This window comes from Mus caroli, chromosome X (genome assembly GCF_900094665.2).
Source record: "Mus caroli chromosome X, CAROLI_EIJ_v1.1, whole genome shotgun sequence".
NCBI lineage: Eukaryota > Metazoa > Chordata > Mammalia > Rodentia > Muridae > Mus > Mus caroli.
Window position 1 is genome coordinate 140,012,063 of NC_034589.1, and position 27,206 is coordinate 140,039,268.

At 42.0% G+C, this 27,206-nt stretch overlaps 1 protein-coding gene and 1 long non-coding RNA gene across 3 annotated transcripts in view; one reads left to right on the forward strand and one right to left on the reverse strand.

Annotated features, from left to right (window-relative positions):
- Positions 1-3,515, reverse strand: part of LOC110286719 — a 39,380-nt gene extending 35,865 nt beyond the window's left edge. The window contains exons 1-2 of the long non-coding RNA XR_003835694.1: positions 3,382-3,515; positions 3,200-3,283 (exon numbers count right to left, since the gene is read on the reverse strand). This is a non-coding gene — a long non-coding RNA (uncharacterized LOC110286719). The remainder of the gene's footprint in view (positions 1-3,199; positions 3,284-3,381) is intronic.
- Positions 3,516-13,026: 9,511 nt separating this feature from the next.
- The window catches only part of Fam120c (family with sequence similarity 120C), a 121,210-nt gene continuing 107,030 nt past the window's right edge, over positions 13,027-27,206 (forward strand). For both annotated transcript variants that reach the window (XM_021152990.2, XM_021152992.2), the window contains exon 1: positions 13,027-14,058. In XM_021152990.2, coding sequence (XP_021008649.1) covers positions 13,372-14,058 — 687 coding nt within the window. In that variant the 5' untranslated portion in view covers positions 13,027-13,371. The remainder of the gene's footprint in view (positions 14,059-27,206) is intronic.

The window sequence follows — 27,206 nt, forward strand, 5'->3', positions numbered from 1 at the left end:
GACCTTTAGTTTACACTTCCAAATAAACTTTATTAGTATGAGAAGTAAGTAATTTGGGCCTGGGGCCAGGCATTCTTGCTATGCATGCCTGAGGACAAGTTCAGATCTCTAGAGCCCACAGACAAGCATTCCTAAGTAGGGCATATCTGCAAAGCTCCCAATGCCCCCAACTGGAAGATGCGAAGCTCCAGGCAGGCTATATGGAGTGTGCAAAAGTAAAGAGACCTTGTCTGACAGAGGAACAGCAGTTGTCCTCTAACATGTGTTTGTGTGTGTGTGTGTGTGTGTGTCCTCACCCCATCACAAGAACTTACACATACATACACTCACAGTACATATTACAGACTATTAATACTAAAATTTTATAATGCTGATTTTAATAAAACATTATAAAACTACATCTAACTATTGATACTAAAATAAATCCTTTTTATAATGTTGAGTTTAATAAAACTACATCCAATTTCAGCCATCTTGGGCCACACAACATATTTCCATAACTCTTTTAAAAGTATCCTCAGGTTTTCTTTTTTCTTGTTAATGAAATATATCTTTATAACTTTTGTTTTTGCTTTTCAAGATAGGGTTTCTCTGTGTAGCCCTGGCTGTCCTGGAACTCATTCTGAACTCCAGGCTAGCCTCAAACTCACAGAGATCTGCCTGCCCAGCTCTGGAGTGCTGGAATTAAAGGTGTGTGCCAACACAGCCTGACTATATACCTTTCTTTATAAAACAGCTTATTTGTCTTGCACAGAGTTATATCTTTTATAATTTTCAGTAGTTTAATTACATGTTAATTGTTCAAGGCCAGCCTGGTCTACAGAGTGAGTTCCAGGATAGCCAGGGCTACACAGAGAAACCCTGTCTCAAAAAACCAAAAAAAAATTACATGTTAATTATAATTTTTGCCACTACATAACTTTAAATCCTAATGAAAACTAGGAAACGGTAGGAATTGCCTTTTATTTGTATTTTCCAGTTCATAACTTCTAGAAATGATTTTTCATATTCATGAACATGCTTACATGTTTAGTTTCACTGTACTGTATAAACAAACATGCCAGGGCCTGGAGAGACTATTCAATGGTTAAGAGCACTGGTTGCTCTTCCAGAAGACCCAGGTTCAATTCCCAGTGCCCACATGGTGGCTCATAACCAGCCCTATCTCCAGTTCCAGGGAATTGGATACCCTCATACAGACATGCATACCAATGCATATAAAAACTTAAAATATACATAGGAGAAAGGGAGGGGGAATGCAGGGAAGAGCTTCAAGGGGGACTGATATTGGGATGTGAAGTGAATAAATAAATAAATTTTAAAAATAAATACATAAATAGGACACACACACACCCAAAGCCTTTAATCCTGGGTACTTGAGAGGCAGAGGTAGGCAGATCTTTGGGTCTGAGACCAGCCTGGTTTACAGAGTGAGTTCCAGGATAGTCAAGGCTATACAGAGGAACCCTGTCTTGAACCCCTCAACCCCTCGAATTATAATTTCAACAATAAAATAAAATAAAAAGATAAACATCCCAAAGTATATAAACTAAAACTCAAGCTTACTATTTTAGCATTATAGTTCATCTATACATTTAAACCTTTCACCACATAATTTTTCTTTTAAGTTTTCCAACTCAAATTATCAAAAGATTTTTGAAACTATGTTCAAGTAGATATGGACTGTAAAACACAAATATTATTTAAATAATCATCTATAAATATCCCATTTCTGTCTCATTTAGTTTCATTATAATTTTAGACAAGGTCTCCACGCTGGCCCTCAATCACACTATGTAGCTGAAGATGAGCTTGAGTGTCTGATCTACCACCCAAGCACAGAGGTTATAGGCACACACCACCACCACCCACTGTTTATGAGATATGAGGGATGGAAATCAGAACTTCATGCATGCTAGGCAAGTACTTTACCATGTGTGCTACAACCCCAGCTCCTCAGTTTTCTTAGTTATGCTTGAATTATTTGTGAATTTTATGAGACATTGAAAAAAACTATCCATATGTTTTACTTGTTTGGTTTGGTTGTTGCTGGCAAGTCAGACAAGTATGAAAAACATCATAGAAACAAAGAAACTAATTTCTTTCTTTTTTTTTTTTTTTTTCGTTTTTTTGAGACAGGGTTTCTCTGTATAGCCCTGGCTGTCCTGGAACTCACTTTGTAGACCAGGCTGGCCTCAAACTCAGAAATCCACCTGTCTCTGTCTCCTGAGTGTTGGAATTAAAGGTGTGCACCACCACGCCCGGCCTAATTTCTTTTCAATAATATTTTACTTACCAAAGAAAATAACTTAACAATGGGCCCTAGTGTATGGGAACTACAATATTAAACTTGCTTCTTTTCTTCTGTCCTCCTTTTTATCTGAGAATTTTCCCCCTGAAGTTTGTGTTTTCAGAAGATGAATATCATGTTCTGGAGAAGTACTTGAAGAAAATATGTCTCAAAGCCTCTAAAAAAATTTGTAAGATTTTTCCAAGAGAGAATCTAAGGTACATCCCATCCAAGGAGGATTTAGAATGGCTAAGAGAGCAACGTGACATCATCAGGATTCTCTCCAGTGTGTTACATAGATGGTCATAGGATAAGGTTCAACTTTGAAAATAGAAGCTGAACTTCTTCCTTGATGTTTGATCTTTGCTTTTCCATCCCTTGACTACAAAGCAGAGAAGCTAGGGACTTGAAGTAGAATATAATCAGAGATTCAAGAGAAGTCGGTAGAAAAGCAAAGATGGTGAAGAACAGAAGAGGAGCAGAAGAGGAGCAGCAGTGCATTGGAAGAACGGGTTGGAGTGGAGCAGATATGGGGAAGAACTTAAGCTTACCAAAAGGCTAGTGAAGTTTCACATTATCCAAAAGGGAAGAAATCAGACACAGAGAGTATGCCAGTCAGTTTATTCATTATGAATACAATTTAAACTACTACACCATGGCCACACATGGAGTTCTCAAAGTGGGCAAGGAAGATCCAGCCCTGCTTGAGCCCAGTAGTTCTCTCTCAAACAGCCTACAGCCAGACATGGTGGCCCTTGCTGATAAATACTCTAAGCACTTGAGAGACCAAGGTTAGGACTGAGGATTGTGAACCTGCCCTAGGCTACATAGTGAGTTCCTAACCATTGTGTGCTAGAGATAAGACCGTATCTTAAAAAGCCCACCAAACAAACCTCAAGACTCTCTTACCTTTTCTTTGCTGGCTTTTGGTTGCTTGTCCCAGAATCTCATCAGCAGGCCTTGAGGCACATCACAGGTATTGGATGCCAGAGACTGTAGAGGTCAAAAAGGGTGATATGTCAAATCACTTAGCAGGGTCACAATGGACACTCCTGGAACTAGAGATGGGTAGCACCTCATGGACATGTCACCTGAAAGTGTCCCAAGTCATCTCATCTTGGAAGAGGCACGTAGGGCTATGGATGTAGCTCCAAGCTCCACCCTGAGCACTGCAAAAAAATAAATGAATAAAAGAAAGAGAGGGAGGGGAGGAAAGAAAGATTAGCAAAGTTGTAACAAGTCAATGTCACCAATGTTGTATTTGTTTATGTATTTAAGCTTGAGACAAGAACTCACTCTGTAGCTCTGCCTGGCCTGAAGCTCATTCTGTAGACTAGGTTAGCCTCAAATTCACCCTGCCTCTGCTTCCCAAGTACTAGAATTAAAGGCAGGCACTGCCACACTCAGCTCGTTGGAGTTTTATGTAAAGCTGAAGATCCAACTTAGAAAAAAAATCATTATTTAGTGTGTCTGTGTCAGATCACCTAGAACAGGAGTTACAGACAGTTGTGAGCTGTCATGCAGATGCTGAGAAATAAACCTCGGTCTTCTGGAAGAACAGCCAGTGCCCCTAACCACTGAGCCATCTCTTACTTCTTACTCCAGAATACAGAATACAGAATACAGAACCCATGTAGTTTTAACACTCAACAGGACCCTTGAGAATGAAGGTTCTTAAAGAAGAGGGGAGAAAAGAAGGAATGACCTTTCTGGGTTTATTGGCTTGCTTTGGGATGGGAGGGCTTCAGTTTCTATAACTGTTTTCTACAGTTCCTTTCTGAGGCAGAAAGAGGACTGGGGTTAAAAAGGGAAGGTCAAAATCACAGGCATATTTCACCCCTGAGGCTGCTTCTTATGCCTTCCATTTAGTTCAAAGTATTCAGAACATTAAAGTGTCATAATTTGGTGTACAATTTTCTGAGCCCCCAAAGGGTGTCAGGTAATGTAATAAAAATGTCGGTCAGATGGAAAAGCAATTAAGTTGGGAGGTAAGACCAACACATAATCCATTTGAAATGCATCAGCATTAATGAACACCACCAGATAAAATAATGAGCTAACAGAATCAGATCTGTGGTTATAGAGTTTGATGGGTCTTAGATAGGATTTCAAGACAGGAATAAAGGAAAATAACAGAGATGATGATAGGAGCCTGAATTGAGATGGAGGGAGGGAAGGCTTACAGCAAAGTTAGCATTAGGTGGGATTGGTACCCATTATGTGTTTCAGAAGAGGAACTGTCCTCAGGAATTTAATATTGACAAACACCTCCATTCAGTGCAGCTCGCTGCCTCTCAGCCCTGAGTGTCTGAGAACTACCTGGGGAGTGCTTTGTATATTTTAAAAATAGTGTTTTGGTTATACCGCCAAAGAGTGTGCTTAGCAGCATTGAACCATACATCTATCAATGGTTAGTTGTGTGTGGTACTTCATGCCTGTAATTCTAGCATATGGGAGGCTAAGGAAGGAGGATAGCATGGAGTTTGAGGTCAGCCTTGGCTATAGCATGAGTTTCGGTCCATGCTGAGGTACAGTGTGATACCTTGTCTCAAAAAGAAAGAAAAAAAATATGTTGCTATGTAGTATCTTTCACAGTTAAAAAATGAGGATTTAGGGGCCTAGAGTAGTTAAGAGCATGTGCTCTGCAGTCACAGCAAACAGAGTTCAGATCCCAGCTCCCATGTGACAAGCCAGGAATCCTCACAAATGCCTATAACCCCACCTCTGAGGGGTCTAAGACAAGAAAGAGCACTATTGGAACTTGCTAGTATCAAACCAAGCCAAGAGGCCTGTGCACATAGACACACAGACACCTTTGAACACATGCACATACACTCACACACACGGATACACTTACATCTATGGACAAATGCATACACTCACACAGATGGACACACATACACCCATGCACACATGCCCATACATTCACATACACATGGACATACACCTATGCACACATGCCCATACACTCACACACACACACACACACACAGAGAGAGAGAGAGAGAGAGAGAGAGAGAGAGAGAGAGAGAGATGCAGAAATTAATCTTTTAAAACAAAATTTAAAACAATGGTCTTTGCCTTATCTGTCTAATTAGTATTTAAGAAAATATCACTAAATTTCCAAGACTGGTCTCCATCTCCTGGGTGCCTGGCCACTTCTGTGGCCTGAGCTGCTGCTCACACACTGTGCCCCCTTTTAACTTCTTATATCTGACCGTGTCTGCCCTGTCCAGCCTGACCAAACTACCTGTTTTCATAGTAGCCATCTACACCCAAATTTCCTTCTACCTGCATAGGCAAGTGCAGCTCATGACCAAGCATGCCAGCTGCCACCCCTGCTAAGAAGAGACCCTCTTAGCCTAGTCAAGATAGTTGTCATTATCCTAGGAACAGATGTGGTATGGTATGCCAGGCTAAGTTGGTACTGTTCCTGATAGTCTGCACTGTAAGTCCTACAGTGTGCTGTCTGTGAAGAAATAAGTTCCTACACCTGGCCAATGCCAGCTCACTGGTCAATGCTATGGAATAGTCCTTGGGGAAGTGAAGTGTGTGGTATCTTCTACATACGACTCCTTTGCTGAGTATGCCTCCTCCACTAGTAAGTGTGCTTAAAATCCTGTTCACTAGATATCTACTGCCAGCATGGGTGCCAACATGTGGATCATACTTTCTGAGAGCATCCACCTACTGATTGATTCTACCTTGGACTGTAGCAGGAGGCAGCAGGTACCACATTACCAGTCACCAGGACACAAATGTGCATGAAGAACTAGAGAGACATTTTGGGAATGGGGTCTCAAAGTCCCACAAAATCTGGAAATAAATAACAAGCTCGAGTAAACTTTCTTCTTTGTGATGGTTTAAATGGCCCCCATAGGCTCATAGGGAGTGGCACAATTAGGAGGTGTACCCTTGTTGGAAGAAGTATGTCGTCACTGGGGGGCAGGCTCTGAGGTTTCAAAAGCCCAGCTCCACTGTTTCTTCCTGCTGCTTACTGATCCAAATGTAGAATTCTAGTTCCTTCTCCAGCACCATGTCTGCCTGCATGCCACCATGCTTCCTGCCATGATGATAATGGACTAAATCTCTGAACTGTAAGGCAGCCCCAATTAAATGTTTTCCTGATAAAAGTCCTGGTGCTTCTTCACAGAAATACAAATCCTAACTAAGACATCATCCTTCTCAGTTCCCCAAGTCCTTAGATGCTCTAGGCTCACGTTAAGGCCACTTTCTGCCCAGAGAGACCCCCTGGAAGGCATTGCTTGCCATGAATTGGATTCTCTGCTTCTACCTCACCAGAAAGGAGTAAGGGTTATAGCTCCACTTCAAATTCACATGCTGAGTGACAACAGGAATTTGCATTTCTGTCTTAGTAAAAGCCATTTAAAAACAACATTTATTTGTAATGTGCACATGCACTTTCAAATGTGTGCCACAGTGCATGTGTGAAGGTGAAAGGACAACCTTTGACAGCCTCTAGAAGTCAGTTCTGTCCCATCCATATTAAGTGGCAGCTCTTACATCACATCCTCTAGGTTCTGCTTCGGGATTTGTCTCATCAGCTTGTCTGTCCTAGTCTGGTTTTGTTTTAGTTTTTGGGCTGTCTTCTGCCAGGTGACATCAGGTTTTTTTCTCTGCTGGCCTGGGAAGTTTTAAGCAAGTCCCCCTCCCAGGCTCTTGGAGGGTTGCTGCTTCTCAGGCCCTCTGTGTAATGCTGCACAAGCGGCTGACCTTTTGTACGGGGCACCATTCTTGGTAGCCTCCGTGTGTCCTATTCCTGTCATTGGCGCCAAGCCCAGGGTTTCCTTCAGTAGAGGGCTTTCCCTGTTCTAGCGCACAAGGCTAATGTCACTCATTTCTATTTATTGCTGTCCTCTAGGAAGTCTTCTCCTATCTGCAATCCAGCCACACCATGGGGAGTTTAAGCTTCCTCTTCAGCAATAGAAGATAGACTATCTAGGCAGGCTGTGGACCCTCTCTGAGCCTCTGGAGAGCAAACTGTCTGGGAGCAAACATATGGCAGGAGGTTTCATAACTTAGAAGAAGGGATTGGTGTGCACTCTGTTCCTTTTCTTTCACTTGAACATCTTTTTGTAATGTTATGAGTCCTAAACATTAGAGACTAAAGGCCTGTGATAATTCTCTCTGATTTTGAGAATACCCCCAGGTAAGTACACAGTGAACACAAAATAGTAGCCATGTGCCAGCATTTTCTAGGCCTAGGATTATGTAAAGGAAGAGAATTAAACAAATACATGAGGCCACTTTTAAGCTGGATCTTGAAAAAGGAATAGAAGTGGTTTCTCCAGTGGAGAAAAGCATGCAGTTCTAACGTCCCTGTCATCACTACAAGCCTGTCAGCCAGATGAAAGGCGTACAGAATGCTCCAAGGGAAGGGAACTCCTAGTGACCCACGTGAAGGGGCTGTCTTTGAAAGGTGCAGTAGGAAACCTCACAAACTCTCCTGAGCTCAGAGATTCTGGAAATGAGTTAATTGGTTACACTGGGACTGTTTCCTCCAGGCTAGACATGATGGTTGCCATCATCAATTAGAGTATCTCATAGCAAGTAGGGAGGCATATGAGGCTGCACCCCTTCTCAAGGATACAAAAGCTTGTTAACAATGGCTGCATAGAGGGAGATACCTCCGTGGCACAGCTGCATGACAGTCACCCATGCTCCTGTAAGTAAACTTGGATAAATGAATTGGTCCAATGACCACCACAAAAACACCTACTTTCTTCCAGTGTCTATTCTTGTAGTGGTATTAAACTCACTGAATACATTATTGAATCTCTATTTCATAGATGCAGTGAGATTCCAAGCAGCTATGTAACTTGTTATAGTTGTCTCCCTAGTAAGAAGCTAAAGTGGTATTGAAACCCAGGTCTTGCATCCAGAACACACCTCCTCCTGGTTCCAGAGCTTTGACTTCTGCCATCTCTACATTCCCTATGGCCATAGAATAGCAATAGAAGATAGACTGTAGTTTCCCCTGGATTGCAGATGCATGTTAAAGCTTTTATGTATAAGTAAAGAAAGCAAATTTGAACAAGTTTTAGCAAGAAGGGAATTCAAAAAGATGGAGGCTTCACAAAATCCAGGGATAGATAACACAAATGGGCCTTAGGAACAAATGAAGCAGGTATTGCGATATACCTGGGATTTTTCACTTCTCCTTCTTTAAATCTATCCCAAATTCTCTGGGAAAGAACATGAAAGGGGGTCTCTTACAGCCAAAATAATGAAGTAGAGAGGGTGGTAGGAAAGGACTGCACAGAGACAATCCAATAGGTAATTGTTCTATAAACATGTGTGCAATTCCATTGTATATACAATAAGAAGCATGCCTACTCAAACAAAACCCATGGATAGCTGCAAATCATAAGCAACTCTACTAATCCATATATAATGGCATCACACGGACACATCCTTTCTTCCTCTAGTTCAGTTTCAATAAAATGTGGCTCCTTGTAATCTAGAAATCTGATAAATGTGCCTTCCACCAACAGATTAATATGTAACAGTCTACAAATAAACACCATCAAAATTCCCTTTTAGGGAAGTAAAAGTCGCACATTGATCCATCACTACATCTGAGGATGTATCTACCCTTTTCACCTGGATGGGTATAGCGGAAAAAAACTTATGGGAGTCCCTTTCTTATTATTTCCTTGCTTAACCAGTTTGTATTTAGGTCAGGGTTATACTCAAAGTGAGGTCCTTAGATTTGAAAATGTGTTTAAATTTCTCAGATGGCTAGAGGGGTCTGCAAAATGTACCACTACACTTCTTTCATACCCCTGCATTAGGAGATTTGACCTACTTAACAAGGCTGTGAGCAATCTAAGGTCAAATCACCAGGAGAATGCAGTGTGCCGTTCAGGAGAAATGGGGTTATCAAAATAATTCAGTTCATTGTACCCCATAACTGATTCACTGTAGAACATTAACTAAAGGAAACTTATACTTGTTAATCCTTCTGTTCCTTAGAGACATGTGTATCTTTCCTCCAGTTCAGGATGTCTTTCTGAAGGACCTGTGAGACATTCCTTGGAAACCTAATTGCCAGGAACAATAGGGCCTCTGTTTCTCTGTCTCTGTGTTGATAGGAGAGAAATCTAATTGTCAGCCAGCGTGCACATTTGGCCTAATCACATTTATATTGATCAGTTCTCTGTAATTTTTTTTACTACCTTGATGCTATTTTGCCCCCATCCTATTTCCTCTCATATTTCCCCATTCTCCCACTCATGTCTGTGCAAGAAAGAACAAAGCTTATCTCTTTCCCTTACCATCAGTAGTGTGTACACTGTTTATAGTACTTCAACATTTTCGGGCTTCATCTTCAACACTACTAAAATCATGGATTTCTGGTCTTACACTCAGTGTTTCCAATGTTGAAAATACAGGGTGAGGCTTGAAATGATTCTGTTCAGAACAGGTACTGTGATGTGCTGCTCCAGAATTGCTACTCTGGGTGGTCCATTACAATCATGATTCACTAGACATGATTTTCTACTGATGAAATTTTTCTAAGTCTTCAATTGAAGGCCTATTGGTTTCATGTTGGGAGATGTCCCAGTAGCAAGTATTAATAACAGGTAGTAAAAATCTTGTTGTTGGTCTCCTTTCTCTTCCTTTTTTTTCCAGTGCTGGGGATCTAACTCCTTGTCCTGCACATACTAAGTTGTTGCAGCTTCTTTTTCTTAGCACTAAGTATTTGGCTTATTCTCTCTGTCATTCTGCTCAAGATCCCCTTGATCAGAGATCCAGTAGGAGATAGTAAGCTGAGCTGAGCTTAATACTGTGAAATCTTCCCCCCCCGCCCCGTCCTGATCTGCCTTGGGGATGGATGTTCACTTGCTTCTTAAAATCTAGTTGGATTCATTGATGGGAAATCAGCACTTTTGGCAAAGGTGGTACCATGAGGAGTTACTATTCCTTATACATGTGTAAATAATTATTTGCTGGTGCCAGTTTCTTAATCAGTGAAATCCATAAAGTGGGTCTGACATTTTTGCTGCAAGTCAGCAGGGCCCAGGGATTTCTGCCTGCAGCAATCAAAGCTCAGTTTGTTTTTGTTTGTTTGTGGTCCTGAGGAATAGAAGCCAGGGAAGGATTCTACCACTGAACTTCACACCCAGCTCCAGGGCTTTTCTTTTGAGTTCCAGGAACTGTAATTAACTGGTTCACTGCCATATCTTACAAAATGTGTCAACTCCCTTCCCATCAATGGATGCTAGAAGATTCCACCTGTATCAGTTCCGTGTATTTTGGGCTTGTAATTTGCCACACCTCATTTCTGACTGATTATTCTCTTTGTAACCAAATGTAATGAGCTCACATCTTGGTGAGTGCAAAAGGCTAAAACAAGCACAGCCAAGACATGAAAGAGTGGAGAAAGATCTATTACTTAAAGCAGTTAAGGAGTGTCTCAACCAGCATGGCTTTGGGATTGCCTTGACCAGGGCAATGGAGAATGGAGAAATGACAGATAGATGTACCAAGAAGCTGGGATTGGATAGGCCTTGCACAGTCCCAAGTATGCTGCTTATAAGACCATCATTTAAGAGGGTAAGATGCACATTTTAGACATACTTAGCTCAAGTTCACAGGCTGTTACTGTTAAAACGAGGAAGAAGAGTACATCTGTGAAATCTCAGCTTGTATCACAGCTGAAAATAATGGAAAGGACATTTTGTAAGTGTGCACAGGTACACTTGTGTGTCTTGGTGTGTTCATATGTGTGCCCATGAAAGCCAGAGGACAAAATTTGCATATCATTCTTCAGGAATCTTCCACCTCAGTTTTTAAGACATTGTCTCTTATTGGCCTGGAACTCACCAATTAGACTAGGTTGCTTGGCCACTGGGTCCCAGAAATCCACTTGGCTCTCCTTCCCCAGCCCTGGGATTACAAATGTACTACTTTGAGCCTGGCTTTTTGGTGTGGTCTCTGAGAATTGAATCCAGGTCCTCATGCTTGCAAAAGCAAGCATTTTAACCAGAGAGCCATCCCACCAACCCAGACAGGATGATTTGAAGGTAGAATAATAAAGGGTTTTCATCTAAAGGTATCTCACTTGTGGCTAACAGTTTCATTAAGTGGCTTATAATCCAATTATTTTTGTTGTTGTTGGGACTTACTTTTTTTCTTTACTGTTTGTTTTGTTTAGTTCTTATCTCAGGCTGACCTGGAAAATAATAATTTCAAAGTTGTGGCAATCCTCCTGCCTTGACCTTCTGAATGCTGGGTTTATAGATGTAAGCCAACACACTCAGTTAAAATATGGCATTACAAGCAAATGTGAACATGATAGGATTTATTTACTTCCTTGGTTCTTTGAAATCACTGGGTAGCCTAGGCTGGCCTAGAACTTAAGGTGACTGTCCCATGTCAACATCCTGAGTACTAAGATTTCAGGCACATACCACCATGCCTAAGACAACAGTTTTTGCAGTAATCTTATCAAGTTAACAACGAGAGGGCTAATTTTTAGGAAAGGGGTGCTGGACAAACTCTCTAGTAAGCACAGTTTACTAAAAACATCTATTCTCTTCATCTTTCATCCCTTCAAGCTATTGCCTTTCCCTTTTTTTTCAAAAATAATTTTTATTAGCTATTTTCTTCATTTACATTTCAAATGCTATCCCAAAAGTCCCCTATACCCTCCCCCCGCTACCCCCCACTTTGATGTTGTCTCCCATCCCTGCTATTCTGGATCTACTACTCTTATGACAAACCCCGGTCTGGAATTTGCAACCTGTTTTTGGTTTCATCCTATCGAACCATTCTGATGTCATTCCTGGGGTTCTGCTCTTTTATGTTCTGTAAATTCCAAGCCAGATAGATACAACTACCCTGCACTGCAGATCTTGTTTTCTGCTGTAGTCTGGCTGAAGGAATGGGCCCTAAAACTTGACAGAAGACAGACTCTACATGGATTTCATTGGAGAAGCATGCTGAAATATACTTTTCAAAAGACTGTGATCAAATTAGAACCTTTGCAGCTATTTTGAATTGTTCCCACATGGGCAAATTTACTAGGTTGGAAAACAAACAAACAAAAAAATCCCCTAACCATATGGCATAGCTTAGTGAGTACCAATAAGGTCCAAGTTGTAGTTGAATTTGAGTGGGTGTTTAATCTCCCTGACCAGAGATCCTGAGGCAAATTATAGTCAATTTCATTTTGTCTATGCATTCACTGTCTTAAGTAAATGTTTTACCATTTGTAAGGGGGACAACTCTTCAAAGTATGACAGTAGCTAAAAACAAGTGGATTGATATAGAAATGTTAGCGGTTTTTATGTTTCATATGTGTTCTTTTCCATTCATTAAAAGTTGTGCATATCATCTTTTCAATGGAAGGGAAATTTCTCCCTTTCAGGGAACTTTAGCTCACTTTGGCCAAATTCTACTAATCCACAGTACTTCCTTTCCCATGATGCATCATCTCCATTTCTTTCCCTGGGCATGGTGGTATAATATCCTGAGGCAACTCGGTTGGATACTAGGAGTTCTGGTACAAATCCTATACACACATGTTCTTGGCCCGCTTCTTCTGACACTATGAACATCAAGGCCTGACAGGCGTGATCCCCTGGTTCTAAGACTGCATCCTGAGGCCATCCGGGAAAAGACTACAACTCCCAGGATGCTCATCCGCCCCGCCCCTGTACCCCTCCCCCAGCTAGAAAGCGAGTATCACAGAGAAGACGAGGCAACATGGCTCCCGGAGGTGGAAGGCAGAGGCTTCACCCCCTTTGAAGCGGTGAAGAAGAGCAGCGGAGGGGAACGGGAAAAGAGGAGTGACTACGACTTTGTCATCGCTTTTATCTTCCCAGCCTCTTCTGAGTCTGGTCAGCCTCACCTCTGCTCTCCACCCGCACCCAGTCTGTGGTCTCCTCCCCTCCCCGCCCACGTTCCCTCGCCCCTCCCGTTCTCAAACCCTCTCTCCGCCCCCCTCGCCCCTACCCCCCGCGGAGTGCGCACGCGCCCGCCTCCAGCTTCGCGCGGGGATCGCCGACTGGCCCGCTTGCGCAGCCGCTGTTCCTGTTACCCACGGAGGAAGCATGGGCGTCCAGGGCTTCCAAGAGTTCCTGGAGAAGCGCTGTCCCGGGGCTGTGGTGCCTGTGGACCTCCTCAAACTCGCGCGCACCGTCTCGCGCCAGCAGCAGCAGCAGCACCTGCACCGCCAGCTGCCGCCAGCAGCCCTAGCGCCAGGGGCTCCACGCATCACCAGGGGCTCTGCTCCTCTGCCGCCGCCGCCGCTCCCGCCCGCTGCCTTTGGTGCTTACTCCGGGGGCGCGGGGCCGTCTCGGCACCATCACCCTGCTCACCATTTCCACCACCATGGCCAAGCGCCGCCAGGGCTGCATCCGCCGCCGCCCCCTCCGCTGCCTGGGGCTCGGGTATTGGTAGACGCGGGCTCGGCGCTGCCGCGGCTCTATGGTGGCTACCAGACGGATTGGGTTTGTGGCGGCCAGTGGAATGCCATGCTGGGCTACTTGTCAGCGCTGTGCCAGGCTTGTGCCTATCCGGGCGGAGACGGCCTGGAGCTGGTGGTCATGTTCCCTGGGGGCCTGGGGAAGGACCGACTGGCCGAGTGGGGCCGTCGGTGCCAGGCGGAGCGGCAGACTGCGCAACTGATCGTGGGACACGTGGGCAACAAGGGCACCCCTCCACCGCGGGCCTGGTTCCTGCCACCTGCCTGTCTGAGCCACTGCGTGAGGCTAGCACTCATCCGCTTCCGGGTCAAGGTGAGGGAGGGGTTAGATTTTTAAATGAAATGCCCCACACCTGTTCCTTCCAGACTAAACACCTAACCATTCACCGACCTACCTGCCACCCACTCAGTCAGTTAACTTACTGGCGACCATTTTATCCCCTCGTGCCCCCGTCATATGGCCTATTAATTCCCTTACCTACATGATTGTATCTCTAGCTATGCCATCCCGGTAACCCCCTTTACTCACACAATTGGCCTACCTGTTGGTTCTAGCAGAATTGACTCAAAATTTCTCCGGGCTTCATGTTTCTCTTGCTATCATCCCCCTCAAACTGAAATATGTTTTTTCTTCATTTTCCAGTTGACATTCCCTCCCCTATATCTGTTTTCAACTCCATGGCAAATAAAACTGATGTTAGTCGAACACCTTTGTTCTATAATTTTCCCCCATTTGACACCTAGTACTTTTTTACCCATCCATTGAGTCCTTTTCATTTTAACATGCTTTTATCTTGGCACGCCTTAGCCCAAACAATTCACTGATTGAGTTACTATTCAGGAAGATGAACACGCTCAGTAGGGGGTTTCAAAGACGGTGTGGGGGGTGGGGGTGGGGTGGTGGTGGTGGTGGTGGTGCGGGGAGGGGCTTTCAAAAACCCCAAGACGCCATTCTTGGCTTTGAAAGATCAAATGCGCAACATTTACTTGCTGGTGTAAATATGCATGGTGATTCTGTTTTCTGGTCAGTAAGTTACCAGTTTGGGTAGGTGGGTGGGGTGATAATCTGTGGGTTAAAATGGTCTAGGGAAACTTCCTGAAAAAGATAGACTTGGAGAACGGGCTAGATCTGAATGGTTCACGGGTTTTGGAGGAGGTTTTTAATTAAAGAGGTTGAAGCAATCGGGCAGAGGCAAAAAGATACACCAAGTTCATGAGGCTCCATGGGTTTAAACCGAAGGCCAGCCTCTGAGTAGTTGAGCCACTGCCTATGGAGCCTGGGGAAAAGCTTGGCAGCTTCCCCGGGTCTTGGCACCACTGCTATTACGCTGTTGCTTTCCCATACTCTTAGGTTTCAAGTTCCTACGTGTAGAGAATAGCAAGGCTTGAGAAGTAAGGAGGTAGGCAGGAAGAAGGAAAAGAAAAGCGTTACAGGGTTAGGTGGGAAGACACTGCAAACCCATTTTTCTAACCAGAGTTTTGGGGGGAATGTCCTTTCAGGATTGGGGATTTGGGGATTCTGAAACAAAACAGGTGGCAGCTGGTGGGGTAAGGAGGGAACAGAGACCGAAAGATCTGCTACATAGAGAAGTTTGCAATGGTTATAGAATGTGACTAGAATCCTACTATGCTACATATACAGGACTCAGCACCAAATTTGTGCCTTTTTAAATTTGACGAGCCATTAATGGGCTGGGGGCATAGCTCAGTGGTAGTGTCCTTACTAACCAGGAGGCCCTTGCTTCAATCTCCTGACACCATGCATGCAAAAAAATCTAATCATGAGCTAACTTAAAATATAACTGTAACAAAACCCCACTTGCCTGTTCTCCTGACTGAACATTTTAAAGCAGATTCACTTACAGGCTTTCCTTCCAAGTTGTTTTCAATGGCACCACCCAGGCTTTAAGGACTTTTTTTTTTTTTTACCCTGTTATTTTTTTATCCTGCTATTACTGGCAGCTTGACTGTTGGCAGTAGTGATGACTATGTTAGTGGGGCAGGGTTTTCCTGTCTTTTTTTGAGGGGGCTGAGGGTGGTGCTGGGGAAGGGCGGTACTAATTGTTTTTCCATCTGCAGCCCTTAAGTGCTTTAAAATTCTCATTGGATCTTTACAGCAACTCATGAAGCAGTATGACCCCCATTTTCCAAATGGGGAAAGTCAGACCCAGGAGCTTTACACACTTGTCCAGAGATGATGTAGTAATAAATGATAGAGCTGAGATTCTGGACTTGATGTCCATGCAATCTGATTCCATAGCTTGCACTCTTAATAGCTGTGTTCAAAGATGAATCTTTCTAAAGAGGCACTGGGATCAGATTATTTCCACACTGGAAGAAATATCTCATTGGCACCTGAATAAAAACAGGTTTGGTTTATTCATTTGTGTTATTCCTTTACTGAGTGCTTGCAGTAGGGTAAGTACTGGGCTTCGTGCAGAAAATTCCTAAGGAAGGGCTGGCTCTCCAGTAGATCAGGGTTTCATAAGGACTGAAAACACAATTCCAGATATTCTGTGCAAAAATTGCTCATGGTGAAAAATGTAGCCTATTTACAGGGAGTATGGTATAATTTCTTAGTGAGTAAACTCCGGAGTACCTTTACAGATTAACCATGAAGAGGTGTGAGACTACTACACTGGATAAGGGCATGAGGACCTAAAGCAGCCTGTCTATGTGCTCTGAGTAGGTTATTGTTTATTTATAGCATATTTACAAATATTTTTTCTGAATAGGTTTTGATTGCTGGTTGGCAGGAGAGAGGAACATTATTGGTTTGTGGTTTATTCATATTCTCCGCCAGTCAAGAAATTTGAGAACCAACTATAAATATATTTTGTCATTAAATATGTTTAGCATATCTAGCACAGTTTTTTTTTTTGAGGCAAGTTCTCATGTCATCCAGGCTATCCTTGAATTTGATATATAGCCAAGGCTGAACTTAAATTCTTCCTCATTCCCCTGCCTCCCATTTCTCAAGTGCTGAGATCACAAGATTTTACATGGTGCAGTCTCATTTAAAAAAAAAAAAATCTCAACAGTGGTTATGGGCATTCCTGTATGCCTGTGTAATTCTACATACTCAGGAAGCTGAGGCAGGAGCATGGCTCAAGCCTTAGAGTTTGAGGTCAACCTGGTAATATAGACACCATCTATAAGTAAATATCCCAGCAATCCATAAAAGATAGATCCTAAGAGACAGTAGGAGTGACTTCTAAAATGGTTTGGTGTAATAGGCATGATGACACACATCTTGTCCCAGTATTTATAGAGCCTGAGGCAGTTCTGAACTCCACACTGAGACACGTGTCACAAAACAAAAGTGAAGAGCAGAGAATCTGAGTTCAGTTTCCCACAACTGTCTGTAACTCTAGCTCTGGAGAGCTGATACTCTATTCTGGATTCTGTGAGCACACGCAAAATAAAGCAAAAAAAAAAAAAAAAAGTAAACTATGACTTAAAACTGATTCCAGAAATATAAAAATAGCGTTGATATTCTCAGTGAGTTCTTTTGGCTGTGATCAGTGACTTTTGTTGTTGGAGTAATGAAGAATGTCTTGGCTTGTGGCACAGGCATGCAAGGGTATGGGTCAATAACTGTTCCTTGCCTTTTCAGAGCTGTGGTCTGTCTTGAAGGTGGCAATTTTTCACATGGGTGAATTGCATGCGTAGCATTTCTTTTGTTTGAATATTAGTGTTTCAGAACAAAAACTGGATCTCCATTATTCCTTGGTTTTGTTCTTTATAGTTAAAGAAGGCAGGAGGAGCCATTATTTCTAGTCTCATTTTCATTTTTAATAGAGAACATAGAAGTGGCAGGATTAAATACTTGATAAAGTGCTGGGCTGTCTGTTTAGCTTTAGACAAGTTTGGTCTTCATTAAATATTTGATGTCTAGTTTTGACATGATTTTGTAATTTCATTTGTTATAGGTATAACTCAGTACACTTGTTCGTGAAAACAACCAGTAGCAAGAAATTTTACTACCTCACAAGTTCCAAAGAGTCTCAGAAACAGAGCACCTTAAAGTAGGTTTAGACTGTGACTGGGGAGAGAATGTGGTGTGATGCAGGGGAATGGAAGCTTTATTGGATAGTTATTGTAAAAGAGCAAAAAGCTAACCAGTGCATAAAGTACTCTGCTTTCCAGCTATAGGTTTTCAAAGGAGGATCACTGAAGAGAAAGCAAGCTTGGTTGCGGCAGAAATCATATTGGTGGTACATGACTAAGCAGCCTGAGACACCTGACCAGAGGCAGGTGTCAGTTTGTGCTCTCCTCCTTCAGGAAGGAGATGCTGATGTACTTCCTGGTTCTTTACTAATCCTGTCATTCCAGACCCTTGAAAAGTCCAAGGCTCTTCTAGATGGGACATGATCATAAGAGTAATAATCACTGTCACTTCTTGAGTACCAAGTTGGGTATAAAATGCATTTTAAACACAGTGTCTTGTTTAATCCTCACAGATTTCCTCCCCGTTTTACAGTTAAAGAACTGAAGGGCAAAGGGTAAAATGGTGGTTGGGGATACAGCCCATTGTTGAACAAGGAAGATTAAGTTTACTCCCCAGGACCAAAGCCAAACCAAACCAAACCAACCGAACAAACCAAAAACAAGAAGTGATTTAAAAAGATTTTTGGTGCTGTGGATTAGTACCTCTTCACGGTAGGTACATACTGTATCACTGAACCAAAACCCAGGTCCAGTCCTTTTCTTTGGCGGCAGAGTGGGCTCTGGTAAGTGAGAGATAAAAACCATCGCTTTTAGATCTCTATTGCTTAGTCCTTCTGAAGGATCCCATGACATTTCCTTTTTTGTTTTTTTGAACATTTTTGGGTAAGGTTGTGTACTTTTCTTGACTCAGTGCAAAGAAACAGTAAGAATTGTTGAACATTGCGTTTGTGCCAGCAGTGCTGAAATCCACAGTCCTGCCAGTACAAGACAAATGTGTTAGCTAATTGCCAAGTGAGTCATACAGTGATGTTGAGGAATTCAGAAGTAGCAACCCGTTTCTATGTAAAATAATTGAGGTGTGTGTGTGTGTGTGTGTGTGTGTGTGTTTGTGTTTGTTTGTCGGTCTGTCTACCGGTGAAGCCCGAAATCACACATGTACACTTCCCTTGAGCTATATCTCTGATTTCATAATAACCTTTAAACTATAAACCAGTGTTACTTATTTCCCTTAAGCCATTATCCTTAGCTACTTTCCACCATTATTCTTGAAAAAGACTATTTCCTTTTTTTTTTTTTTTTGGTTTTTCAAGACAGGGTTTCTCTGTATAGCTCTGGCTGTCCTGGAACTCACTTTGTAGACCAGGCTGGCCTCGAACTTAGAAATCCACCTGCCTCTGCCTCCCGAGTGCTGGGATTAAAGGCGTGCGCCACCACGCCCGGCAAGACTATTTCCTTAATCTGTTGCTACTTGAAAGGTTTTTTTATGTGGGGTGGGGACTATGGATGTATGTGGGTGCATATAAAATGGGTGCATGTGAAGGTCAGAGGATAAATCAGTTCTCATCTACCATGTGTGTCCCCAGGAATGAATTCAGGTCAGCGGACTTGGCAAGTGCATTAACCTGCTAAGCCCTCTCCCTCACCTTCTATTGTCACTTTTAAAAGCATTACAACATTCACTTACATTTCTTTATTTGTGTTACACCTGTATATGTGTATTTTTGTGAATATGTATGGACACAAGTGTACCATGGTTCATGTGTGGATGTCCGAGGACGTCAGTTCTCTCCGTCATGTGGGGTCTGGAAGTGGAACTCAGGTTGTTAGACCTTTACCAGCTGTACTGTCTTGAAGGCCCTGAGTGACTTTTTTAGTTGGCATACACAGTACTGGGTTTCATTATAATCCGTTCATATGTAAAAACCATTGTATTTTTGTCATATTTGCCCACATCGTTGCCCCCTTTGCCCCATGCTGTTGCCCTGCTTCTTCCCAAATAATACTGTTTCATGTCATTTGTATTTATATGTGCAAATACATACATGCATACATACAGCTTTCATGTCATAAATTTTAAAAATTTTGGTTCTACATATGCAAGAAAATGTGGGGTACTTGATTTTCTTTTCTCCTGTTCATTCCCTACTTTTTTTTTTTTTTTTTTTGATTTGTCGAGACAGGGTTTCTCTGTGTAGCCCTGGCTGTCCTGGAACTCACTCTATAGACCAGACTGGCCTCAAACTCAGAAATCTACCTGCCTCTGCCTCCCAAGTGCTGGGATTAAAGGCGTGCGACACCACGCCTGGCATTCCCTACTTTTGTTTCCTGTTTCCTGTTAGTCCTCTTCCTCCAAACATTCCCCTTTCTACTTCCATGCCTCATGCATACCTATAGATATTAAATATAATATTAAATATATTAAATATTTTATATTTATAACATTCATATATTAAAATATAAAATATGTGATAGAATACATGTTTGTATTTTGAGTCTGGCTTATTTAATTTAATCCAATCTTGCGTTGCATGCATTTTCCTGAAAATGATATAATTTTGTTCTTGTTTCTGAGTAAAACTACATTGTATGCTTGTGTGTGTGTGTACACCACACACACACACACACACACACTCACCTACCATGTTTGTTTTTCATTCATTTGTTGATGAACATTTCTTTAATAGTGCTTCAGTATGTACAGGTGTCTGGTATGCTGACTTAGATTACTTACAGTGGTATAGCTGTATCATATAGTAGTTCTAGTTTAGTTAGTTGATGAACATCCATATTGATTTCAATACTGACTGGGCTAATTTACATTCCTGCTAGACGGATACAACAGTTCACTGTGTGTGTGTGTGTGTGTGTGTGTGTGTGTATTGTAGCTCAGGCTGGCCTCATACTCTTACATAAACCAAGCATATCCTTGACCTCCCTCTCCCCAACTTTTTTTTTTAAGAATCTTGCTATATAGCTCTGCCTGACGTAAACTCACCAACTCTGCCTCCCCAGTACTGGAAATCCAAGTGTTGCACTGCCACACATGGTTTATATGGTGCTGGGGATCAAATTGAAGGCCTTGTGTATGCTAGGCAAGTGCTCTACCAGCTGATGCTCAGTCTGGGCTTCTTCCCCTCCCTGCTGCATCCTTATCCACCTCCATCGTACTGGAATTAAAGGCATGTACCACCATGCTCAAACAATATGTATTTCTACCAAGTTCCTTGGTGGTGATGGTGGTGGTCAAGGTTACATTTGTTTTTTGTTTGAGACAGGTCTCTCTCTGTAGCCTTTGCTGGCTTGTAACTCAGTATATGTTGTAGACCAGGATGACCTTGAACTCATGGAGATCCCCCTACAGAGGCCTACAGTGCTGGGGTTAAGAGCATGTGCCACCATGCCCAGCTCTGTCCTTACCCATATCCTTTATTATTTGTTGTGTTTGTGATAGCCATTCTGAATAGAGTAGAATGTCGTCTCAGTGTAGTTTTCCTGACAGCTAAGGATGAGCATTTTCTAGATATTTATTGGCTGTTTGTAATTTTTAGAATTATCTACTCAATAGCCAATTGCTTATTTGCTAGATAATTGGGGAAGAGGTAAATGTTTATTTTTTTACTTTTATAATATACTCTTAGTATTGATCCCGTCCGTATCAGATGTATGGCTGCAAAGATCATCTATTCCACAGGCTGACTCTTCTCTCTGTTCCCTTCTTGTTCAGAAATGTTAATTCTGTGCAATGTCATTTGGCAGCACTTTCAGTCCCTTCATAAATATTGGAACCTTTGAAAAAATCCTTGTAAACACTTATCTCTTGAAGTGTTTTCCAAACTCTGTTTCTCCCCACCCCCTTTTAGCACTTTCAAAATATTGGGTCTTGAGTTCTTTGATCATTTTGAGCTAATTTTTCTGCAGGGTGAAAGATGGGGGTCTAGTTTCATTCTTCTATCTGTGGCCATGCAGCTTTTCCACTGTTTTCTTTGATGAATGTTTCTAGTACCTTGTTAAGAATCAAGAGCCCGTAGCTGCATGAGTTTTATCCCATCCCACTAGTCTTGTTTTTGTGCCCAAACTATGCTGTATTTGTTATTCTGTCTTTGTAGTATAACATGAAATAGGGTAATGTGATACCTCCAGCATTACTCTTACTGATCGGCATTGCTTTGACTATTCCTGGACTTCATGGGTCTATATTCGTTTTAGAAAATTTTTCCTATCTCTATGAAGGATGCCTTTGGAATTTTTATAGGGACTACATTAAATCAGGTCTGTAGATTGCTTGCATTTCATACACACACACACACACACACACACACACACACACACCATTTGTTTACTTTCATGTGTTTCTATGTGGGTGGAAGTCTGAGAACAACTTATGGGAGTCAGTTCTCTCCTACTGTGTGTGTCCTGGGGATCAAACTCAAGTCATCAAGCTAAGCCATTTTGCTGACCTTAGTAGGCCAAAGAACAAATCGTCGGCGTCAGTCTTCCACCATTTGTGTCATAGGGATGGAACTGAAGTCTGCAAGCTTGGCAGGACATTCTAGTCCACAGCTTGGTGTTACACTTGTACTATGTGAGTCATTTTGTAGGCCCAGTTGTCATAGTCTTGATGCTGTAAATCCATGAACATGAGTGGTCTTCATTTTCATGAACATCCAGTGTCTTCATTTTCTTCAGCATTCTAAACTTTTTATTAAAGAGATCTTTCACCTCCTTGGTTAGATTTATTCCTAGGTGGTTTTAATGGCTATTGAGAATAAGATTTGTTATTCTTATTTTTGTCTGGAGTTCTTTCTCAAAATGTTCACTAATACACAGAAACAGTACTGATTCTTGTATGTTGGTTTTTGTATCTTCCTACTTTAGTGAAAGCTTATTAGATCTAAGAGTTTTACGATGGTGTCTTTAATCTTTTCAGATAGGGATAATTTAACTTCTTCCGTTTGTACTTGCTTTTTTCTTTTGCCTTATTGCTGTGGCTAAGACTTGAAGTGTTCTGGATAAGGGCAGAGATAGTGGGAACACCATCGTCTAGTTCCTGATATATATATATATTTTTTTTATTACGTATTTTCCTCAATTACATTTCCAATGCTATCCCAAAAGNCCCCCATNCCCNCCCCCCCGGCCCCCCGCCGCTCCCCTACCCATCCATTCCCACTTTTTGGCCCTGGCTTTCCCCTGTACTGGGGCTGGGGCATATAAAGTTTGCAAGTCCAATGGGCCTCTCTTTCCAGTGATGGCCGACTAGGCCATCTTTTGATACATATGCAGCTAGAGTCAAGAGCTCCGGGGTACTGGTTAGTTCATAATGTTGTTGCACCTACAGGGTTGCAGATCTCTTTAGCTCCTTGGATACTTTCTCTAGCTCCTCCATTGGGGGCCCTGTGATCCATCCAATAGCTGACTGGGAGCATCCACTTCTGTGTTTGCTAGGCCCCGGCCTAGTCTCACAAGAGACAGCTATATCAGGGTCCTTTCAGCAAACGCTTGCTAGTGTATGCAATGGTGTCATCGTTTAGAGGCTAATGACACCATTGCATACACTAGTTCCTGATCTTAAAACGAATACTTTAAAACTTTCCCATGTGTTATAATTTTGGTGAGATTTTTTTTTTTTTTTTGAGACAGGGTTTCTCTGTGTAGTCCTGGCTGTCCTGGAGCTCACTTTGTAGACCAGGCTGGCCTCGAACTCAGAAATCCGCCTGCCTCTGCCTCCCGAGTGCTGGGATTAAAGGCGTGCGCCACCACGCCCGGCTTTGGTGAGATTTTTTAATTTTAATTTTTTACATTATTTTCTCTTTCCTTTGCCTCTAAGAGGATGCTCCCCCACCCACCCACCCACTCCCACCTCACTGCTCTAGTATCTCCCTTCTCTGGGGCATCAAAGTCTCCACAGGACCAAACGCCTCCCCTTTCACTGAGCCATGGGCCAGCCCTCGTATACTTTTTGGTTGGTGATTTAGCTTCTGAGAACTCTGAGGGGTCCAGTTAGTTGGTACTGTTGTATCTTCCTATGGGGTTACAAACCCCCTCAGCTCCTTCAGCCCTTCCTCTCACTCTTCCATTGGGGTCCCCCAGCTCAGTCCAGTTGCTGACAGAGCTTCTCAGAGGACAGCCATACCTGGTTCTTGTCTGTAAGCACATCTTGTTATTTTTGTATGGAGCTTTAGTTTCTTCTGCTTATAGTTTCTTCAGGGTTTTTAGCATGAAGATGTTGCCTTTTCTGTATCTCTTATGACCATGTGACTTCTATCCTTGAGTCTGTTTATGTGCTATATTACATTTATTGATTTGTATATGTTATACCATTCTTGCATGCCTGGAAGGAAACCAAGATGATAGTGGTATCTCTTTTTGGTGGGGGTTATGGGGATGAAGACAGGATCTTAATGTGTATCTCTGGCTGTCCTGGAACTCACTCTGTAGACCAGACTGGACTCACAGAGATCTACCTGCCTCTGCCTCCCAAGTGCTGGGATTAAAGGTGTGTACCACTATGCTCAGTTTACAGTGGCATCTTTTAAATGTGTTGTTGAATTCAGACTGCAAGTATTTTGTTGAAAAATTTTGTATTGGCAGTGTAGTGGAGCATGACTTTAATCCTAGGAGAGGCAGGTGGATCTATGTGAGTTTGCGATCAGCTTGGCCTACAGAGCAAGTTCCAGGACAGCCACAGCTGTTACATCTCTGTCTCGGAAAAACAAAACAAAACAAAAATAAAAAAGAAAATATTTTCCATCTATGTTCATGAAGGACTTGGGTCTTTAGTTTCTTTTTTTTTGTTGTTTTTGTGTGGTTTTGGCATCAGAAATACTGCCTTCATAGAATGAATTTCTTACTGATTTTTAAAATTTTAGTTTGGAGATCTTCGGTGTTAATTTTTTCTTAAAAGTCTGGCAGAGGGGCTGGAGAGATGGCTCAGAGACTGAGAATACTGACTGTTCTTCCAGAAGTCCTGAGTTCAGTTCCCTGTAATCACAACCATCTATAATGAGGTCTGGTGCCCTCTTCTGGCATACAGGCATATATGCAGGCAAAATACTGTGTACATAATTAATAAATAAATAAATAAATGTTTAAAAACAAAAGTCTGACAGACTTGGTCTGTAACCCTGTCCAGTCTTGGTGTTTTAGAGGAGGAGACTCCTTGTTACTGCTTCAGTTTGGTTGCTTTTTAGAGGTCTGTTAAGATTATTCACCATTTAAAATTTTGACATCTCATACACATGACTTAGGAGTTTGATTTAGCTTTTTATTTTTAACATGGATATATTTATTTATATGATTATTTATTGTGTATGTGTCTGGATGCGTATGTGCCATAGTGCACATGTAGAGGTCAGAGACCTGACCTGCCTTTGGTATGTTCCCTGGGTTATATTTAATTTTTATTTGATTCTAGGTTTTAAAAAATATTTCCTCGGTGATTTCTTCCATGATCCAGTTATCATCCAAGAGTGTGTTGTTAAGCCAGGTATTAGATGTCTGTAATTGCAGCAGTTGAGAGGTTGGGCCTAGAGGGTTACCCGGAAGTTGAGGCCTGCCTGGGTATGTAGCAGATGCCAGGATATAGTAGGTTCTACATAGAAAGGACTGAAGGAGTTGAAGGGGTTTGCAACCCCATAAGAAGAAGAACAATATCAACCAACCAAGACTCCCCCAGAGCTCCCAGGGACTAAAACAAGAGCTCCCAGGGACTAAAACACCAACCAAGGAGTACACATGGCTCTAGCTACATATGTAGCAGAGGATGGCCATGTCAAGACTCAATGTACAAACTAAAATGTGTTGTTTAATCTCCATGCATTTGTATAATTTCTGTTTCTTTTTCTGTCAGTTTCTAGTTTTGTTACACTATGATCTGATAAAATCTAACAGATTATCTTGATTCTTTTGTATTTGTTAAAGACTTGCTTCATGACACAGAGTTTCTCTGTGTAGCCCTGGATATCCTGGAACTCTTTCTATAGATCAGGCTGGCCTTCACAGAGATCTTCCTGTGCTAGGACTAGCCTCCAGAGTGCTAGGACTAAAGTCATGTGCCACCACCACCCAGTCGCTTATGGTTTTATTTGGGTACCTTTTTAAGGAGCTATGTCTTGCATGCTATGTCTTCAGTACCACTCAGAAAGGAGAAAAGAAACTGCTATAATAGTAACAATGCCAAGTAAAATCAGATTGAAAAGATGGACTTCCAAGCTGGTGAACCTGACAGCATGAGCTCAATTCCAGGATCCACATGGTGGAAGGGGAGAACTGACTCCAGTACTCCCACAGGCTGTCCTCTGACCTCCACACACATATCATAGAATGCATGTACACACAGACATACACACACACAGACCCCTACATACAGATACACACTAATAATAATAAATAAATAAATAAGGTAATTATTTAAAATACATGTAAAGTTGATTAAAGCCATTTTATATACAAGCAGTGGCCTTAGAACAAAAGTCCAGAAATAATGTACAGTTTGGTATGAAGTTAAAAATTAATAGAGATGGCTCAGAGGCCTGAGATCAACCCCCAGCAACCACATGGTGGCTCACAACCATCTGCAATGGGGTTTGATGTTCTCTTCTGGTGTGTCTGAAGACAGCTACAGTGTACTCACATACATTAAGTAAATAAACCTTTATAAAAAAATTAATAGCATCAAATTAAAAACCAAACAGTAAAGGATAAGGAATTGGACACTCTAGCCGGGCGTGGTGGCACACGCCTGTAATCCCAGCACTTGGGAGGCAGAGGCAGGCAGATTTCTGAGTTCGAGGCCAGCCTGATCTACAGAGTGAGTTCCAGGACAGCCAGGGCTACACAGAAAAACACTGTCTCGAAGAACAAACAACAACAAAACCAAAAGGAATAGGACTCTCAAAAGACAAAGTTAAACACAATAAAGGAAAAGTGAAACATATGAATATTAAGTAGAGATAAAAAAGAGCAAGCAATTAAAACAATCTCATAAAATAAGGAAAATTGATAATAGAAATAAAAACATTTTTTAATTAGGTATTTTCTTCATTTACATTTCTAGTGCTATCCCAAAAGTCCCCCCATACACTCCCCCCCACTCCCCTACCCACTCCCATTTAAAAATGAGGTAATACTAATATAAAAAGAGAAAGGGAGAAAACAGGCAAAAAATGGAAAAAAATGTTTTTAAGATGAAAATATATTGGAGCAATATGTTTCTGAGTACAGGTACAGTTAGTATTAGAATCTGCCCACTGGAGGACATGGTCAAGTTGGAACCTTTCATCTTACTTTCAGGCTGCTAGTGATTCTGGACAGATGAAGGTTTTGATGTTCCACAGAGCCTTAAAATATACTTAAGGTTGATTAAAGCCATCTTATATACAAGCAGTGACCATAGAACAAAAGTCCAGAAATAATGTACAGTTTGGTATGAAGTTAAAAATTAATAGAGATGGCTCAGAGGCCTGAGATAACACCGCCATGCTCCCCCCCCCCCCGCAACAACATAGTGGC